At 35.7% G+C, this 15809-nt stretch overlaps 1 protein-coding gene and 1 long non-coding RNA gene across 4 annotated transcripts; one reads left to right on the top strand and one right to left on the bottom strand.

The window, feature by feature from the left end:
* The first annotated feature begins 212 nt into the window (after positions 1-212).
* On the top strand, positions 213-2560 carry LOC131631185 (uncharacterized). 3 transcript variants are annotated; one of them, XR_009292627.1, is made up of 5 exons: positions 213-527; positions 658-720; positions 931-1024; positions 1207-1263; positions 1344-2557. It is a non-coding gene; the product is annotated as an uncharacterized LOC131631185 (long non-coding RNA). The 3 variants fall into 3 exon arrangements; XR_009292626.1 differs by having other exon boundaries at positions 220-720; positions 1344-1565; positions 1690-2560; XR_009292625.1 differs by having other exon boundaries at positions 220-720; positions 1344-2553.
* Positions 2561-3778: 1218 nt separating this feature from the next.
* On the bottom strand, positions 3779-7227 carry LOC131631206 (uncharacterized). The gene is made up of 4 exons (XM_058901987.1): positions 7223-7227; positions 5400-5582; positions 4788-4884; positions 3779-4349 (listed from the first exon to the last, which is right to left on the bottom strand). The coding sequence occupies exons 1-4, from the start codon at positions 7225-7227 to the stop codon at positions 4143-4145; spliced, it is 492 nt and encodes a 163-aa protein (XP_058757970.1). The 3' UTR covers positions 3779-4142.
* Positions 7228-15809: the final 8582 nt, after the last annotated feature.

The following is a 15809-nucleotide window of genomic DNA, read 5'->3' as shown; positions in this document are numbered from 1 at the left end:
TGAAAGATAGATAGTAAATAATTCAAACCACTCCAAAAACTATAACCACAACATCTAGATAGAGAGTGTCAACCCATAGTATTGACTGGTTAAATTATTAATAAAAAGAAATCCTAAAAAACCATGTTCATTCAACACTAAGACAATAAATAGCTGCAAGTGGAGGACAAAAAGTATATCAACTATCTATCCAATACTAAAGTGTTGCCCAAACTGACTTTTTTGCCCTTCCAACAAAATATTTTTGCCCTTGCTAAAGGTTATTAAAGTAATTAACAAAATAAAAATTACTCCATGCCAAGCGTTGTGTTCTCATTGGTCAGTTTAATCATTTGTTGTACTTGCATAGGTGTTTTTCCCTTCTCTCTTCCGGTAACCTTTCCCTTCTCTCTCACTATTTTCTCTTTTCTCCTTTCCGTTTTCCTTTCAAACCCTAACCAACACCGCAAGTGGATTGCCGAACAAACCCATGGCGCAAGTGGATTGCCGAACAAACCCATGCTCATTGTGAACGCCGAACTGAAGAGGTTGCTCGTGAGGCAAATAGCTTTCCTGCTTCCTCTTCCCCTTTCAGGCGATAAAATTAGAATTCCAATTCCGTAACCCTCTCATTGCATTTTGTATTTTGTTCCTGATTTGTTTGTCAGTAACTTGCAGATCTACGCTTGTTCGATCCCACTCCATCGTTTCTGCTCTCCTTTCATCACTTTTGTTTTCAAGGTTGGTGGTTTTGATTCAGTTTTATTTTTGAGTTGTTAAATTTTGATGTTTAGGGTTTCTAATACCCATTTTGGTTTTGATTCAAATATTGCAGTTGACCCTTTTAATCTTTGTACTAAATATGGATGTAAGATTATTTGAGTGACCCCTTTTTTTTTGTTAAAGTTCATGAATAAAGATTGATGAGTCATTTTTGTTTTTTATTGATAGGAATATTGGAAGAGAAGTGGTCAAATACTAGCTCTTAGAGTAAATGTTGGAACTGAACCTGATGCAGATCTTGGTCCGGTTATCAGATCTTAGAGTAAGTACAATCTAATTTTCACACCAATTGTTTGGAGTTTGGACTGTTAAGTTAGTTGGACGGAGGTTAAAATTAGTTATACTGATTTTTAGCTGTATAAATGTTAGTGTTGGTTGAATGTAGTAATTGAATATGTGTTTGACAAGGTTATGTTTAGATTGATACGTGCTTTGTTTGTGCAGACCCAGAACATATTTCATGGCCAGATGTGGATTAACTGCAAGGCTTAAGTTCTTTGGGTGAGGTTTTTTCCTGTTATTGATGTGCTTTCTTCTCTATGTATTTATATCTATTAGTAGTCTAACAAGATCTTCTATAGGGACCAAATGCAGAAGATCCTTCTCACGTAGAGACGTGGTTTCGTTAACGAGCAACCTGAGGGCTGAAAGAGGCAATGACAACCATTCTGCTGCTTCATCTAGATCATCACTATTCAACTCAGCCTTGATGCATAAGTCTTCCAAACTCGTGGAACCTTCTGATGATGGTCTTCTGGAGTGTATATTGGGCATTGATTTCTGATTTTTTATGTGTGTTGCAGGTAGGTGGGTTTTGAACTGGTTTGAAAGTCCAATTATGAATGAATGCTCTTGTGCAGTATGTTGTAGGTTGTTTTTGTCTCCAGGCTTTTGCTTGTGATGATGAAGATTTGAATTGGTTTACAGGGCTGACAGTGCAGTTGGTAATTAGTGAAACTGTGAAGTTGTGCTTGTGCATTGAATATAATATGTCATGGGCTGGCTATTTGGTAAGTGTATGAATATAATGTCATTGAACTAAAGACATCAACATCATATTTCTTTTCTGCTATGGTGCTACGGGAGTTGAAAAAGCATACAATGCTAGGCACTGTGGATAATACAATATATGGATTTAAATAAACTTAATTTATAGCATTGAAGAATCACTTGATTTTTATGTTCAATTTAGTACACTTATGTTTTGTCCTCTATTCATTGCTACTTATTCATAATGCCGAATTTAAATACTTGTATTGCTCAACAATGTAGTCTTTTGTGTTTAATATTTTTACTAATTTGTAGTACTTAACAGTTATAGTAAATTAAGTTTCAATCTGTGTTTTGACCGGGGAAGTTCTATGAGAGATGCAGCTTCTTCTAAGGCTTATACACAAATATTTAATTCATCTACAAGGGAGAAAGTGGTGTGTTTGTGTACATCGGAGCAATTGTGATCATTTGTTTGTTTTTAATACATGAGCCTAGTCTATTTGTTTGTTATTAATACATGAGCCTAATCTAGGCAACCATTGCATATTTGTATAATTGTTATTTTCTTATTTATCTTTTATTTTAATACTATTAATATGAAAATTAATACTACCTACTTTTATTTTTGGGTCAAATATATTTTTGGCTATGTTTTTATTCTAGAAACTTTTAATTAAGATATTTAATTAAGACATGAGCAATTTTTTTCTATGCGGTATCACAAATCTTCTACTACATGATTGACATTAACTATATATAAATATTGTTGTAAATCTTGACAAAAAATATTTTTTACGGGTCATTATCACCATAATTTTTTATTTATTTTAATCAACATAATATTTGTAAATCTTGAACTATTTTAAACTTTTTTGTGGATCACTATTTTAATTTATAATATAATTTTCATACTACTAATATTTGATTATTAATTTTTTTTAATTTTTAAAATGGTTAATTTCCATTTTATAAATGCAATTTGATCAATTTTTTTTACTTCACATTTTTCGTATCATTCAAAAAATATTACACTACAAATAATATACCCGGACGACAGCACGGGTCTATGACTAGTATAACTATAAAGCAAGATATCTGTCCAATTTAATGCCTCCTTCTTTGGGATAAAATGTTATCTACCTGCAAAAATTAGCATAACTATCATTTAGTAAATCAGTATATATCTTAAGGTACGTATTTCTTTATAGGCTGTAATTACAAGATATAAAAAATACTATTCCCTCAGCATTAACAAATGGTATGCAACCATTAACAATAATACACACACATATTCCTTGCCCTGTATTTAGATTCTAAAATCAAACTGCAAAACTTAAGGCTTTGTCCAAAATAGAATGAAATTTGAATTTCTAAAATAGCCCATGCAGCTAGAATGAAAATTCAATCATCCGATAAAAAACTAATCATACCAGAAATTAAACTCCAGAATTGAATACACATACCAGAAAGTAAAATTAATCAAGAGATAGTTGCTTACATCAAATACATTCCCGTACTCCAGGTGTTTCATTTGGAATAGATTGTGCCAAATTATTTGTTTGGATAGCAAACTCTCTGTTCAAATTCAACGCCAGGTTTGGAACTCCCAATTGTTTCCGAGGCCTGCCCCTACCTGGTTTGGGGATGGTTGTACATCTGTAATTTCAAATCCATAGCAAATAACCTTAAACATAATGACTTTCACAGAATTATCTAATGGTGTCAAACAGTTTTATAATTATGAATGATGCTTAATGAATTGGATATGTACAATTGAAACTGTTTGTCATATAAGGAAGCATTAACTGAAATTGTAACAATATTACTTTCCGATTTGTAAGTAACATACTTCGGTTGAGCCTCAAAATTCCCTGCTTGGCTTTTCTTGCGCGTGTCTGATGCATGTTATTTTTGAGGTGTAGTCATTTCTATGCATTTGAATACATGTTGTTCAATTTGTCGACCAGACATTCCATGAGGCTGATGAACAATTTGTGCACGACTGTAACATGTGAAAAAAAAAGATAATAAGTGAATTTTTTTGAATAGTGTTGTGAATCAGTTATGCTGCAATAGGACAATGAAACCATGATAACGAAACAAATCTTAATTATTTTTGTTTCTACTCTTTGACTCATAGTAAATGTGGTGCAGTAAGCCAGTAACTAAGGATCTTCATATATTCAAGTTCAAGATGGTAAGATACATTGAAAATATAGGAAGCATAAAAACCTTTATATTCAAGTTCAAGTTAGAGAAGATTAAGAATTTTTCAGAAAAATCATATATTAAATAAAACGCATACACTTAAAACAAATTAAAATTTGAACAAAGAACTTCTACATTAACTGCTAACTTATTAACTCGACAACAAAGAACAGAAGTTATCAGAAATTAATCAGCCTTTCTTTGGCATTGCTGCAAGCCTTGTACCCTCTAACATCACCTAAACGTAGAAGATTACCTGAGTCACAATTCAGCGGGCTGTCGGGTTCTGGATGTGCCATCAAAGCAATTATAGCCCTACAGACAGACTGCAAAGTCCAAGCAGGGCTCCAAGCAGTTTTCAAGATATCTAGGCAAATCGCCCCTGTCTTAAAATGCACATTCGGGTGAAATATTTTAGTCAAAAACCGGACTTGAAATAAGTAAGAACATAGGCAAGAAAATTTTAGCTTTGCAAACTTACCCATACCTAAATCAGGAAATAACAAAACAAAAGAATCTATAATAGAAAGTGAGAAACATAGAGATACAACCAGGAAAACAAAAACAACTTTTATATTTGATAGCAAAACAGCTTATACATGTGTTAGCTTCTCAACTGAAAAGAGAAAAAATATAACAGGAAAACACAAAAACCATGTAACTAAAGTCGTAAGTTTTTGTGTATGACCTTGGCTGTAACAACCTGCATATATAAGGCAGACAACAACACAACAACAACATCAACAAAAAATTTCATATGGCATACCTGAAATCGTAAGCTTTAATGTTTCAAATTCAAAATAAAAGTTGAGAAAAACATTTACCTTTATTAAACATGGGTCTTGGAAATGTTTCTGTTCAACCCTAACATTATTAAGATTTGCTTCATGTTCTTCATCTTGGTGTGAAGAATCGCATATTCTGAAACAAAAGTAAATCAAATACTCTGAGGAATCACATATTATGAAACAAAAAGTAAATCAGTGTTGCAATTTCATAAAATAGATCTCAAATCCAGAAAAATAGAGCGGCTCCTAGTTTAAGAGAAAATTATGCAGAAGTTGTAAGATGGGATGAGCGTTGCGTGGCTTGGAGGACAGAGATGACTCGATGGCAGTTTTAGGGTTTCAAGGACACTGATTCACTGAGGCTCCCATGTAAGAGACCACAAATAAAATAAAAAACGCCCATGTAAGAGACAATAGTCATCTTCCTGAGGCTCCTCATGGTGCTCACGTTTTGTTCTTGCTTCTATACCAATGCTTTTCTTTCCACTCTTAAACGGCCTTACGAATCAGCAGTGAAACAAAAACTCGTGTGGTGTTAAGTGGAACAACAACAACAAATCAAAAAGAAAAAAAAAACAAAAAGGGTTGTCCGTGAAAAATCGAAAGGAAAATGGCAAAAAAAATCAGATTAGTGGGTGCTATTCATACCTGCCGGTTAACAAACGTTGAACAGGGAAAGGAGGAAGAGAGACTAAGCTTTGAACGCCTAAAGTTCTTCTGTGTTGTGTGGTTACCAAAGTTGAATGTAAGTTCTGCAGAGAATGGAGTGGGTATATTGTAGGGAGGGAAACGAAAAAACTTGAATGGAAGTACAAAAGTGAAACGAAAAAGCTGGTAGTACAAAATATTTCTAGGTTGTCCAATAAGAATCACACAAATGGCAAACTTGGTTTTTTAATTTGTTAATTACTTATCTATCCTTTTGGTAGTGTAATTGTTTTTGGGAGGAAGGGTATTTTAGTCTGTTTGGGCAACATCTTAGTAATGGGTAGATAGTTGATTTTTTAGGTTAGTTTGTTTAGAAAACACAGATATGTATATATTTTATCCCGTTATATTTTTATTGAAAAAGTTATTAGGTTAGTAGAATTAATTTAGGTTTTAAGCTATACAAAAAATAAAAAGACTTAGTTATTTAGGCTTAATTAATTTAATGTCATAGAATGTTATTTTATTGCAATATTTTAAACTCCAAAAATACAAAAATGTATATTTAATTTCACCTAGAACTTAATTGTTAAATTTCTCTTTAATAATACATGCTCATATTTTTCATTATTCATTTTATGCATTGTTATGTTTCTAATATTTTCTTGTTTTTGTGAGGTACTACATTTGAGCAATCAGATTATTATGGACACTTGCAATTTTATTCAAGTCTTGTATATTTTTACTTTCGTTTGGGTTTGTAATAGTTAACTAGGACTTTTTACTTTCTGCAGTTCCTTATTATGTATCTCTCCCAAAGCCGTGTAATAACTTAAGACTCTTTTACTTTCCGCTTTTACTTTCTGCACCACTTAACTGCTTAGATGTATGCTAATAAGGGTGTGTATGGCAAGATAAAGTAATTGAATGTTAGCTCGCTAATTTCAAGATTAAATATTTGAATCCAACACACTTGCACTCACTCACCTCTAGGGTACGCTCCTCTTGGTTGCCTTATGAATAAAGGTCGTGTCCCTCAAATATAGAGGTACCCATAGCAAATGTCCCTACGATTTAAATCATCAAATATCATGGTCCCTCGTTGACCCTCGATGTTGCCTACAAATACATGATCTAGTCCCTCAAACTGTTGCCTACGAAAAGATGATTGTCCTTTCGAATTTGCTAAAGGTACCTCTATCCTGTTGCCTTCAAACGACCTCTGATGACCCTTCAATTGTCCCGCACGTCCAATAGATAGGACTACCTACCTACAAATGGTATGGTTAGCCCTATCCCTCTGAAAAGCATAAAAGTATAGGAAAGACTAAACATAGGGTAAATAGCCTTTAGTTTGCTTGCTCAACATAAAAATACTTTCCACACCCTGTTTTTCAACATTGTCTTTTTAGACATTCTCAAAATCAAATTGTTTTTCTAAACACACACGATACCTTTCAAGCTTTTCAAACAAAACAAAACGAGCTAAGCAAACTAAGAGCCCGTAGATAACTACGGATGAAAAGGGTGCTTACACCTTCCCTTTTCATAACCTACCCCCCGAACTCGATCTCTTTTCAAAGAAGGTCTTTCCTGTTCTTTTATACCTTTCCTAATTGGATAAAATAAAAGTCGGTGGCGACTCTTGCTCACCGCAACATTGTTGCATATTATAAAATAAAAGTCAGTTCACCGTATTACAAGCTCTTTGACTTATCTTCCTAACTGTGGACAAGGACTGAAGAAAGGAGTAATCCTCTTTCGACTCTTTGGTATGGAATATAACTTTTACATCCGAGATTTTGCTGAAATGCTAGAACTACCTCATGGATCAGATGCATACATCAAAGTAGCTGAAGACAATCTTGCATACGGAGTTAGAAAGATATTGGGGCAAGATCACTGGAAACGATAACCCTGAAGAGAACGAGTTTCAATCTGAGAACATCCATAACCCTGCTTTCAGATACTTGCATAAGATCATTGCTCACTACATCTTTGGTAAACCCGATAATGTCACTGAAGTTTCTAGAGAAGAGTTATTCATCATGTTCTGCTCCTCTCAGTATCGTCCGGTCAATGCCATCACATTCATGCTAACAAACTTCGAGCGCATCATGCAAGACAAAGTTTCACCTATTAGGATCGGCGGATTTGTCACTATGATTGCTAATGCTATAGGACTGAGAATACCTCTACTTAGATTGACACCTCTTGGTTCCCACAATTCTATGGATATTCACTTCTGCTTTAATCGATGTATCATTGGTAACCTTTGACCTGATCAGTTTGATTTACTCATTGATAATAAAGTACTGGATCAGTTCACCTTACCGAGTCCAAGGACGAGTGTGCATAACCCTGCTAACTGGCTTTACTATGGTCAGAGAGAGAACCCTCACCTGAAACCCCACAAGCTTATGAACATTTTGATGAGGAAATGCATGTATCGGAATCTGAGCCTAACACTCCTCCTGGTTACTACGAACCTATGCCTAAGGATAATCATGTGCCTGAATATGAGCCTCTTCCTGAAGATGAACCCATTCCTGAATATGAACCTCTTTCTGAAGACAAACCCATTCCCGAGTATGAGCCTGAGACTCCTTCTGAAGATTCTGCTGATGACTATACTGTAGACATGACTGATGTCGAGCTTGAACCACAACAACCTGCTGCATCCACCGCATCAGTGAACCAAGGAAATCCTAATCAGAACATGCATGAGCAAGCCATCAATGCACTGCAACAAGATGTACAACATGTGTGCAACGAGCTACACACTTTGCAAATGCACTTCTTCAATTTCATCGACACCGTCAATGCTCAATTCGACGAAGTTTTCAAATACATTCATTCTAATGTGCACAGCAATAGACGTGGATAGATGTTACCGTTTAGATTATTAGATTTTATTTCTAGTTTTAGCAATTTCTCATTCCTAGTTTAGAATTTAATTTTCTGCATTTTTAAATTTTGTTTCTATATCAACATTCAGTACAAGTTTTTAATTCGAAATGCAATATTTTATTCATTACTGCTACTGTGTTATACTATTCTGCTGTCTGACTGCTATATATTTATGAATACATATAACTCACTCAGTCTGGTATTTTGCTGTTTATAGTAACATCACTCGTCCCATTTGTGCTATTCTCATAATTTTGTATCTGTCAGCACGTGACTACAACACAACATGCGAAATGGCATGTCCCTAGGCTAAGAGACGCGCGTCTCCACCTCTGTGGGACCAGAATCTGCATGCATAGGACAGGAGACGCCCGTCTCCATGCTCTGTCCCCCAGCAGACTGACTGCTTGAGACGCGCGTCTCCCAAGGCAGCAGTCTGCATTGCGTTTGACCATGCAGAAGAAGACTCCCTTTTGAATTTTGAATTTGAATTTCATAATTCATCATTCAATCTTCCTCATTCTCCCCATTATTTCTTCCATTTAAACACCATAAACCTCATTCATCCTCCATCATTCACCTCTTTAACTCTACATCATTTCCCATTTCTCCATTCCATTCAAACTTCAAACACCACCATAACTCCATTTTAATTCTACATTAACCACACCATTTTCAAACCTCACTATAAAACCACACCACCACCACTCTTTTTCTAACCAACCTCCAAACCATTTTCTACTCTTCTATTCTCCATACTATTTTTCTTTCCAAACACATCATGCCTCCACGTTCAATCATCCGTAGTGTGCGTCCAGAGAGGCCACCTTCCGACCTTTCACATATTATTTTCCGAGAGGAAGACAACGATGCTCAAATAACCAAATACCTTGCATTCTATGAATGTTCGGTTGTTCCCACAAAATTTGTGAACATCGAATTTCTAGAAACTCTGGGTCTCATTGATGGTGTCACCCGTTTACTCACTAAATCTAGCCTACACCATCTTTGTACCGAACCCGTACCAACTTATGAGCCGCTCGTCTTAGAGTTCTTGAGCTCTTTCAACTACGACACTCCTTCTGATCAACCGCTTTTAACCGGTAGCATCCAATTTCGGATGTTCAACCGTGAATATACTCTGGATCAAGAAGTAGTGGCTACGTACTTGCATTTTAATAATGCACCAAATGCTCTCCGCACAATATTTCAAGAACTCGATGGTCGATCTTGGGAAGAACTTGCTTTCGAATTTTGGTTTAATCTTACTGGCGAAATTCCTACCGGTTGGAGGGCTCTACATGCTTCTCACATTCAAAACCCCGCTATACGTTATTTTCAACGTGTTTTGGGGCACACTATTTTTGCAAGATCCAACAACCACAAGGTAAACCAAAGTGAAATATTTTTCTTATACTGTGCGCTTAATAATATCAGTTTCAATGCCGCACCCTTTATGCTCCAACATATCCAAGGCTGCATCAACGCACCTGCCACAAACCCCTTCCTTTTTGGCGAAATTATTACCACCTTGGCATGTGCCTTAGGTCTTGGTGATGACCTCATCTCCCTCTCTCATCTCATGATGCCTGCTCAATCACTCGATCTCACTTACTGTCGTGACTCCCACTTGGTTTCACCCCGTCATGATGGCCTCTACACATTGGTCGTCAACAAAGTTCTGATTCCTTATGTCGTCCTGCCATGCCCTGAGCGAATCAACATCCGTTATGTTCAGCGTTGGAGACTTATTAATGATAATCCTCAAGAAAACCAACCTGAACATCATAATGAGCCAGTGGATGAAATGGAAGAAGAACTCAACCAAGAACAAGATGATGTCAACCAACCTCCTCAAAACAACCCTCCGCCTATCACTCTTGATGCCATGTATGCTGCAATTCAACGACAAGACCAACTCTTTCAAGCTATGCAGACAAATCAAACAGAAACACTAAGGCTTATTCGAGAGATGAAACAAGAGCACCGTGACTACGCCATCAGGAACGAAGGTCAAAACACTGAAATTGCTACACAATTTCATGATCTTAACATTCGTGTAAATGGATCTCCTACTGATAGACGTCGCCGTGTTCGTACAAGAGGCACAAGCAGTTCTCGCAACCACAACATTGAGGAGTAGTTCACATGCATTGAGGACACTGCATCATTTTAGTCTAGGGGAGTCGTATTACTTGCTTTATTTCCTTTTAGTTTATTTCCCTTCCTTTCAATTTTATTTCCCTTCCTTGTAATTTCTTTTCTAATTCAATAAAGAATATTTATGGAATTTCAAGTCTTATATGTATAATTCCGTAGTTATTACAATTTCTTCCATTTTCTTGAGCCATAACAAAAATTTTGCTCCTAAACGATAAACACATAACCCCACACGTTCGAGAAATACGAAGCTACTCAAACACTCAACGCATAGAAATCGATAAAGACTCAAGACAATACCCTTATTGTCCCGACACTCTAAAACCCCCAAGTATGCGTAACCGATTTGAGTACCCTTTATACCAAAACCATCGACTTTAATTTTTTTGAAGTAACCCTTAGTGGTTTATTCTAGCAGTCGGCACCGTCTTAGATACCAACTACGCAGAGAGTCGATGAATATAAGTGTATGATCCTCATAAAATAATTATGTGCTTAACCGTAATAAGAAATGTGTCTACTAAGTAAGGTGATCCTCACAAGATCATTTAACCTAACGGTCACAAATCTCTAATACAAAGGATTTAAAAACTCATTGTTGATTGGTTCAGAAGATATCTGGTACTGAACTTGGTAGGAAGGACTATTGTCCGATTCCCCACAATCTACAAATGAGCGCTAAGGAGTAAACCACATAAATATGCCAGAACTCCATAAGAAGGATCATAGTCACTAACTGACTACTCTGCTATGTGTGTGTCAAGATAATGGGCTTAATGTGATTGCGCGCGAATGAAAAGGGTAAAACAAGATGACGAGTCAAGGTCAAGATATAATGGCATGATTCGGATTGGTATGCATGTTGGGAGTTGTCTAGTGTCGCTACTATAAGTTTATTGCTAGGATCTGCAACATTATTTTCAAACAAGAACACTATGTAGCTGAGTATGACCGAACGACGTGGTGGAAGCGTATTTCATTTCGCTGTCCTCTTATCTTTATCTTATTATTTTGCTTGAGGACAAGCAAAGGTTCAAGTCTGGGGGAATTTGATAACACGATTTTATATCGTATATTTAGCTTGAAATCCGTAGATATTTATAGCATTTTCCGTTTATTATGTTGATTTATTATGATATTAAGCGAGTATTTGCTTTGTTTTAGGTTTTACACTCTCATTATGACTATTTGTGAAAAGGAGAGGAAATGGAGCTAAAATGACCACCATTTACGCCTAAAAGATGAAAAATGGGTGCTGAAGTGAAAAGGAGGTGCAAATAAGGCCCAAAGAGGCAAACCAACCCACGAAGAATCAATTGTGCGTGGCCCAAACCACACAAGCAAGTGGAGACACACGTCTCCAACGTTCCATGCCACGTCACCAAAGAGGAGACGTCCGTCTCCAACCTCTCCTAGATTCTCTCCACTTGAGACGCACGTCTCAAGTCGTGTGCTGAGTCTTCCCCAAAAAAGTGGAGACGCACGTCTCCAAGCCCAGTCTGAGAAGTCCCTATTTCCACGCATTCCAACTGCAGAAGCTCCCCTATAAATAGAAGCAGTCACTTCAGTTCAAAGGGTCCGATTTCCTGCCAACAAAGTGCTGCCGGAATTGTTTCGTGCTTATTATTTTCTTCCTGCTTTCATTCAAACAGTCTATTTTCTCACAACAATTTCTACACCGAAAAATGTTGTGAACCTTTTATATATCTAGCCTTACGTTAGATTTATCGCTTTAATTTCCGTCCGTTTAAATTCTGAAGAACGATCCAGCCAACCTGTGGTGGAAGTTCGGTACTTGAAAATTCAATTCAATTTATTTTATTCAGGTTTATTATTTACCGCCTTTATTTATATAGTTATTGCATGATATATTATATGCCAATTAACATGCCTTTTATTATAAGCCAAATTAATTCATGCATGCTTAACCGTATTAATATGTCTGGCTAATTTACTAAGGTATCGGTATGTAAAGTAAGTTAACTGTGGGATCCGAAATAAATTGGCTTAATTATGTTTTGTTAATTATCACTTGTTTTTGGTTTGTATGTCTAATTTAATTAGTAAGTCTTAAAACCAATAGAGCGAAAGTTTGAGGAGTTAAGACGGTCAAAGGTTAAAATCAATAGAGCGAAAGTTTGAGATCTTTAACTGGATAGTAGACATAGGACATTAGTTTTAAGGATGGCGAAAGCGTATTAAAACTAATTAGAACTTATTTATTTTCAAAAATTGTTTTTACACCCGAGCGGGATGGCGAAAGCGTACGTTAGGGATATTAGCATGTTTTGAGTCAACAGAGCGAAAGTTTGAGATTAGGAGATTTAAATAGATAACAACTTCATAAAACAGGCATTTATTAATTACGTTGTTTCCAAAAAGCTTTTCTAAAATCTAATGGGATGGCGAAAGCGTACATTAAGAGTTAGGATAGTAATCTAAATCAACAGAGCGAAAGTTTGAGACGAGGATTTTTAACCAATTGAATTAGTAAAGATTTTTAATTGAATTATGCATTAGCCAATGGACCTTTGGATCACCTTAAGTTAAACGAAATACATACGAATATCTGTGTATTATTATATTTCTTATTATTCACAATCACTCTCCCTTAGGAACAATCAAAATATTATTAGCCTTAGCTTTACATAGTAACCTTAGATAACGGTAGATCGATTCATAGTCCCTGTGGATTCGATATCTTTTAAAACTACACGACACGACTGTGCACTTGCAGTCATCAGATTAATAGACACGTAAAGTCGCGATCAGCCACCATGGAAGCATCCAAAGAGTTGTTATTGTTGAGGAAATTTGCAATAGAACTTGGTGTTAAATAAGAAAAATATGTCTTGTTTTTTTATAATCAAAGTTTCATTCACTTATCGAATAATTCTTCATTTCACTCGAGATCGAAGCATATTGATGTTCATTATCATTGGATCCGTGATACATTGGATTCCAAGTTGATGGAGCTTGATAAGATTCACACTGATGACAATGGTTCGAATATGTTGAAAAAAATGTTGACTAGGGGAAGTTTGAGTTTTATCGCATGGTAGCCGGATTGGTGTTGCCCTCCTAATAGTCAGCTGGGGGAGTTTGTTGGGCTTTCCCTCCTATTTGGAGAGGTCCAATTAGACGTGGGTTAGTGACCCATATGTGTGTAAGCCTTTGCTATCATCCAACAAAGAGGATTAAGTTATTCATTCATTAGGTGAGAGAAACAACACAAAAAGCTAGTGAGAAAACACGGCATTGGCTAATATGCATAAGGATTTTCCTTATGCACCATGCATAAGTCAATCTAAGCCATTGGATCATGTTTTTAATCCAGTATTGAGTATTGAGTATTGAGTATTGAGTATTGAGTGGTGAGTATTGAGTTTTGAGTGGTGAGTGTTGAGTATTGAGTAATAACAATTGATTTTTAGAATTTGATCTAATGATCCAAGGGTCCATAATAATCTATGCACGGTGCATAGATTTTTATCTATGCACGGTAACTGCACCCAGAAAACATTATTCTCGAAACCCTTTTTTCCTGCACAAATCAGTTTCAGAAATTAAAGCTTGAGCAAAATCCAACGGTTAGATTATCCATAAATTTTGACACAACGTTCATGACTTATAAGAGCACATTTTGAATGGTGGTTGAATTCAGAACTTTCTAAGTTGGTCTGTCGAGTCAATCTTTGAGGTAAGTCGCACCCCAATTTTTGCCCTACGAATTTCATTCATCATTCAATCATCACATCGTTGCATATCGATTTTTAAAGTTAACTTGCATCCCGTGTCTTTGCAAATTTCTTAATTTTTCTTTTTTTACACTTTATTTCAAAAATCTCAAAAAATATATTATTAACATCATTCTCTTTTATTCTTTTCTAGTCCATGTTTATGGGCATTATAATTTTAGGTTTTTACTTAAATATTAATCCTAATTAAGTTTTTAACTTCAATTCAACTTATTTCAGTTGAGTTATTATTAAAAATTAAAATTATTTTTAAATCTCATTTATTTTTATTTTTTTATTTTTTGTATTTTATTAGTTTAGTTTTTTTATTTTGTTACTAACATTTTAGTTATTCTTATTATTACTGTTATTAGTTATTATTATTAATATTATTATTAGATTTTTTTAAGAAAGTAAGTACATAACACAAAAATTAACTATGCTAGTTTAAAGCCCATTTTGTTTATTTTCTTAAGCCCATTTTACACAAAAATAGTATAGAAGTCAAACAAAAAAACAACATATTTTGTCTTGTTTTCAACTCTCTCCCACGCCTCTGCTTCAACTCTGCAACAACACTACACTCTAATACTCTGCTGCTACCAGCAACACCAAGCCTGCTTCATAAGACTCCAAATATTGCATAGAATTAGCCATACAAATCTGCATAACAAAAAGCACAAAAATAATTACCTCATTTGTTCAAAATCCTCCAAATTTTCCCCCAAAAACCCTCACACTTCCATCTATAGAGAAGGAATTCACACCGCAAAAAAAAAGGGAAAAAGAAAAAGGCAACAACGATTCACAAAAAACTTCTGCACTTCAAACACCTTCTAAACCTTTTTTCAAATCCCTCATACACTCCTTCCAAACCTTAACCTTCACATTCAGAACCGCAACCTGATTCAATCTTTCAACCGAACACCATACAAACTTTCTGCTCTTAAACATACTGTAGCGACACCTCATAACCTCAAAACCGTGACCCTGCAACATACACCTCACGCTCACAAACTCTCATCTACCTCACACACTCACGAACAACAACAGAAACGTATACGATTCAACAACTCAATCACACCGCATAACACAATAATCACAAACCCAGTGGATCCAGAACTAAGAAGGAGAAGATTCACATAGAAGAGAGAGAGGCAGAGAAGATCAAGAACATACCTGGGTTTTATTCTCTTTGCTTTTTCTTTTGATTCTGTTATATACGCTTGGCTTCTATTTCCTCTCATAATTTGTAATCTGTAATCACAAACATCATATTATATTTGAATAGGGATTTAACTTGGGGGATTACTGGGGTTTAGTTTGTTCTGTATTCATAAGTGTTTGTTGAACCGATAATGAGCTGAGAGAGATCGAGAGAGATTGCTGAGTGAGAGTGAGTGAGATCGAGCCAAGTGAGAAAGAGAGAGATCGAGAAAGATGAGAGGTTTGTGGTTGGTTTTTCTTTTCTGAAACTTTGCAATAGAGAAAGAATGGAGAAACGTTTTTCACGAAGAAGAAGGCGCTACAGCCTCTGTTGTTTAGGTTTTTTTAACCCAACTACATTCAGAATGAGAGACGGATCCGGGTCTCACTGACACGA

This window comes from Vicia villosa, unplaced genomic scaffold (genome assembly GCF_029867415.1).
Source record: "Vicia villosa cultivar HV-30 ecotype Madison, WI unplaced genomic scaffold, Vvil1.0 ctg.000790F_1_1, whole genome shotgun sequence".
Lineage (NCBI taxonomy): Eukaryota > Viridiplantae > Streptophyta > Magnoliopsida > Fabales > Fabaceae > Vicia > Vicia villosa.
Note: the sequence above shows the minus strand (reverse complement) of the source record. Positions and strands in the feature narration are given on the sequence as shown.

Bases quoted from the DNA above. Each gene is read 5' to 3' on its own strand.
- LOC131631206 (XM_058901987.1), bottom strand. The intron at 4,885-5,399 runs GTATGAATAGCA...CTTTTGTTTCAG, and splicing joins CAACGTTTGTTAACCGGCAG to AATATGCGATTCTTCACACC. The intron at 4,350-4,787 runs GTAAATGTTTTT...GTGCATTTTAAG, and splicing joins AAGACCCATGTTTAATAAAG to ACAGGGGCGATTTGCCTAGA.